Source organism: Astyanax mexicanus, chromosome 11, assembly GCF_023375975.1.
Source record: "Astyanax mexicanus isolate ESR-SI-001 chromosome 11, AstMex3_surface, whole genome shotgun sequence".
Taxonomy (NCBI): Eukaryota; Metazoa; Chordata; class Actinopteri; order Characiformes; family Acestrorhamphidae; genus Astyanax; species Astyanax mexicanus.
This window is the reverse complement of record NC_064418.1, coordinates 2,675,811-2,680,632: the sequence shown is the minus strand read 5'-3', so window position 1 is coordinate 2,680,632 and position 4,822 is coordinate 2,675,811. Positions and strand designations below refer to the sequence as shown.

At 37.5% G+C, this 4,822-nt stretch overlaps 1 protein-coding gene across 1 annotated transcript; it reads left to right on the top strand.

Moving 5' to 3' along the window:
- On the top strand, positions 1 to 4,822 carry atp5po (ATP synthase peripheral stalk subunit OSCP). Its single transcript, XM_007227738.3, has 7 exons — positions 1 to 89; positions 2,161 to 2,211; positions 2,570 to 2,680; positions 2,785 to 2,914; positions 3,624 to 3,736; positions 3,833 to 3,919; positions 4,579 to 4,822. The coding sequence occupies exons 1-7, from the start codon at positions 66 to 68 to the stop codon at positions 4,687 to 4,689; spliced, it is 627 nt and encodes a 208-aa protein (XP_007227800.1). The 5' UTR covers positions 1 to 65; the 3' UTR covers positions 4,690 to 4,822.

Below are 4,822 nucleotides of genomic sequence, written 5' to 3'. Positions count from 1 at the left end.
CGCTGTTTTAACGCGTCTCTGTGGCGCATGCGCAGCTGCTTTGACCTACACAGAGGCAGGAGAAAATGGCAGCGCTAGGATTGGGGCAGGTATGAGCTTCTGGAGAACTGTTATATTTTTTAATGAATGAGTTTAATATTGTTACAGGTTTAGTTTGCTGTTATTTTACAAAGTAGAGAGTTTTCTGGAGGTTTTGGGAACTTGCTCCTGCAGGCTGCCCGTTTCATTAGACTGAGCCTCGGCCTCTATCCGGCTAAACCCGCTAGCCTCACGAAATTTAGCCGCTTATGTGCTGCACTTTTACTAACGTTAACTACTTAAATATAGCTTATTAACATAAACTCAGCGATTTTACAGTCAAATAACAGATTTAAACGTTTATTCATTGAGCAGTAACATATATTTTTTGCTTTATTCTGCCTGTAGCAATAGTAATGTTGTGACAGCTCTTGAAGCTAACGTATCGCTGTGGTAACACAGTATGGCGTGAAGGTTATAGCTAGGCTAAGTAGCTAACAACCTGATCAGAGCTGTATGTGATAAATTATGATTTAACCACAGTTTATTATTAGATATTCTGTGTTAAATCCATATAGCACCACTTATGACTAAGAAAAACTGTACAAAATGGATATTTCCCTATTAAAGCAGACCGTTTTTACCTAAACTCCAGTAACACCAGTGTTAACTAGCTAATACAGAGCCTAGCTAAATTTAAAAAAAATAAAGATTTTACGTGTATAACCCCTAATTCAAGATCTCTGCAACGTAGTTAATAGCTCCGATTTATTTTCTAGCATTATCGGCTCTAGCTACTGTATAAACCAGACTAAAGTCAGGCTAGTCACATTACTAGGGGACATAACCTTAATGCCACCCTAATTATATGTAGCTAATATTTATATTAGCTAGTAACATGCAAAAATGTGTCATGAAAACGGCACTGCCTTGTATCTATAATCTAGTCTATAACGTTTTTTCTAGAACATTTCCCTTCAGAAATCCCTACAAATACAGCTCTGGAACAAATTAAAGAGACCCATTCAGTTTCTGAATTAGTTTCTCTGATTTTACTGTTTATAGGTATACGAGTAAAAAGAGAAATGGCTGAAATAACAAAAAACTAAAGATGCAAAACTTTCAGACATTGAATAATGCAAAGAATACAAGTATATATTCGTAAAGTTTTAAGAGTTCAGAAATCAATTTTTGGTGGAATAACCCTGTTTTTTAGTCACAGTCTTCATGCATCCTGGCATGTTATCCTCCACCAGTCTTACACACTGCTTTTGGATAACTTTATGACAATTGTATGCAATAATTCAAGCAGTTCGGCTTGGTTTGATGGCTTGTGATAATCCATCTTCCTCTATTGTTTTATAGTGGTCTTTTATTTTTTCTACAATCTACAATATAGAAGAAACAGTTTTCTACACTGTAATTCTAACTAGTAAAAAGTCTAGTTCCTCATATCCATTTATAAATTCACTCACCATTTTTGGCCAAAATGTTTCGCCATAGTTACTTACTAAGGTGAACTGTCAGTGGACAAGGACAAAGTAAGCAACCGTTGTTCTGCTTCTGATACCCAGCAGATCTTCCATCATGCTGTCATGACACAGTATAGTGTGGATGTCTTCAGTGCGTCTTGAAGGATGGTTGGTGAGGCAGAGTCATACTGAAACCTTGAAGTGCCTCTGGTACCAATCTGGTTTTGACCGTAGCCATGAAGTACAGAGGGGCCGGTCCAATTTTGGCTTTTGTAGGTTAAGGTCAGGGTTTTGTATCTGACCCAGGCAGTAACAGAGAACAGGTGAAGGGGTCACAGTAGCGAAGTTGCATAATTAAGCTTAGGAGTATGTAGGAACACAAGCACACAACATAAAGTAGCAAACTTCAAACGCTATTAATGTCTATTACGCTCCTGTGGATCATGGGATATAACATATCCCTTGTGTGACCTTGTGTAGATGTGGAATACAAACATTTACACTTTTAGCTCCTGTTGAACATGCACTTGTTTTTGGATGACTTACACTGACACTTGCAGGTCCACAAGTTAGCTGTTGTCCAATAGGAACTCCGCTGGAAGAACATCTGGGCTCCCAAACTAATCCATCTCTCTTTTAACTCTGTCTTTCTTTTACCGTTCCTCTCCAGGTGCGGCAGTTCAGCACATCGGTGGTCCGGCCAGTAGCAAAGCTGATTAAGGTATTATGGATGAGAGTGCTCTTCATTTGTATCATAGTTCAGATTAGCTCATTGGGATGTAAAGAGTGTGATTTTTGGCAATAACAATTCATAATTGGTTCAATTTTAACTATTTTTTTTACTATAGCCCTGTTTTATTTTTTGAATGTGTGTGTGTGTTGTAAGCTGTCAGTTAAAAAGTCTTATATTTCTATTGACATCTATTATTTACAGTGTTTCAGAATTTCCTTAGTAATGGATAATTTTGGGATGCTAAAAAATGACTTACATTTTTTTTTAATTCAGTTGTGTGAAAACAAATGTTCTGTTTGTGTCAAAACTGTGCTGTTTTACTCCAACTCTAAACTTGTCTCTACAGCCACCTATCCAGATATATGGAGTAGAAGGCCGCTATGCCACCGCTCTGTTTTCTGCTGCCAGTAAGCAGAAGAGTCTGGACAAGGTGGAGCAGGAGCTTGGCCGTGTGGCTGTGAGTTAAACTCTGATCTAATTTCTCCTTTTATTCACTGAGCAACAAATCTAAACTGAAATGTTTTACATTTGTCTTTTACTGATAAATTTCTCTGCTTCCAGGGTCTTATTAGGGACCCCAAATTGTCAAGCATTGTGCTGAATCCTCACGTCAAGCGCAGCATCAAACAGAAGACCTTCAATGATGCTTTAAACAAGGCCAAGCTCTCCCCCATTACAATCAACCTCATCAGTGAGTATCTCTAATCATCTACAATTATGGACTTCTTAAAAGCAGGCTGAAACAAGCAACTGTTTATTGACCAGTGTCAGGGTCCATGCACTGACATGTGGGATGCATTTATGGGCTCCTGCATTAATTTATCCAAGGCTAAGTCACATTTTTTGGTCAGATCGGATTTGGCTGAATCTGTGAATAGCCTCACATGGGCACAGTGATACGTGTATAAACGTCTCCTTCACCAACAAACAACACAACAATATCTGATTTAGGACCACATATAAAAGTGACTTAAAGCAGATCTGGAAAAAAACTGAATTAGGGCATTCAGACAGCAATGAAAAAATCAGATCTGTGCCACAATGAACAAAAAAAGTCACTTCTGCCTGGTAATGTGAACATATCTAGTTGCACAGGCTGTTCTAGCTAGCACTGCCTCACTCTTGTTCAACCTCACTCACAAGATTACACCTTACAAAGTAGACAGGTCTGGGTGTTACCCAGCCGGCCCCAGAGACCACTATATGATCCATTTAGATACTGTTGTCCTGTGACTTTTGGAATAATATTGTAGGTTCTGTAGTTGTGCGAGCTCAAAATATAAAATGAGTGACTTTATGATGGTTGTTGTTTGCCTGTATAGAGTTGTTGTTGAGATTTTTATATATATATATATATATTATTTTATTTTTTATTTATTTAATTTTTTTGCTCATTACAGATGTGCTTGCTGAAAATGGCCGGCTTACATTGACCCCTGACGTCATCACCGCTTTCAGCAAAATGATGAGCGCCCACAGAGGAGAGGTCACCTGCACAGTTACCACTGCTCAGGTATGACTCTAACATTGAGTCTTAAGTTATGAATGACTTGGCTTCAGTGTTTTGAAGATGTTTGAAATGTGTTTTTCTGTGCTGTGTTTAATGCAGCCCCTGGATGAGGCAAGCCTTGCGGAGCTGAAGGTGGCACTTAATGGGTTCCTGGCCAAGGGAGAGACTATTAAACTGGAGCTCAAGGTATTGGTGCTGTTACATTTTTAGGTTTGAAAATCAGCATTTGCACTGGGTATTATTATTCTTATAACATGCTTTAATTGTGTAACATATATATATACTTATACGTCAAATTTAATATATGTTTCTCCACTCTATATACACTCTATCCGAAGTCAGTACAGCCGTCTACCACCCTCTGCTGGAAAGCTTTATTGTAGAAGCATATAGAGTGAATTTTGTGCCAAAGGTATATATATATATATTTGCTATATTTTTTTCCTTTGGACTATGCAACATATACACTTTTTTTTTTCCTTTTGATTGTTACAAAAAATATTTATTTTTTTGTGTCAACCTTTTGCCACAAAATTCACTCTAGAAGCAGATTTTATTTTTTTTGCTGGACTTGGCAACTGCTGGACTTTGGGGTTTTTATTAGCTGTAAGCCATAATCAACATAAATCCAAAGAAATAAATGTTTAAAATAGATCAACTTTGTATAAAGAGTGATACAATGAGTTTCACATTTTTAAATTAAATTACTGAAAATATAGTACTTTTTTTTTTTTTTTTTTTTGCAGACACACCTCTATATGAACTTGTAAGGGTTTAGTCTTAAAAATATAACATGATTTTAAGCTTTTTTTTTTTTTTTTACTATTATCTCTTTCTGTTCACAGAGTGATTCCTCCATCCTTGGCGGAATGATCGTCAGTATTGGTGATAAGTACGTGGACATGTCCACCAAGACAAAGATCCAGAAGCTCACCAAACTGATCAGGGAGACTTAAGTCCTGTGGACTGACCGGGCCCAGTCAAAAGTAGAATATGTTTTGGGGTGGATGGAAACACCGCTGCCCCACTTCCTCCTGATGGGAGTATTCTGTCCTCTCGTGTTGATAATAAATATTCTTTAACATGTAA

Excerpts from the sequence above, each read along its gene's own strand:
- atp5po (XM_007227738.3), top strand. The coding sequence starts at position 66 with ATGGCAGCGCTAGGATTGGGGCAG. Across the intron at positions 90-2,160 it reads CAGCGCTAGGATTGGGGCAG|GTGCGGCAGTTCAGCACATC; the intron begins GTATGAGCTTCT and ends GTTCCTCTCCAG. Across the intron at positions 3,920-4,578 it reads CTATTAAACTGGAGCTCAAG|AGTGATTCCTCCATCCTTGG; the intron begins GTATTGGTGCTG and ends TTCTGTTCACAG.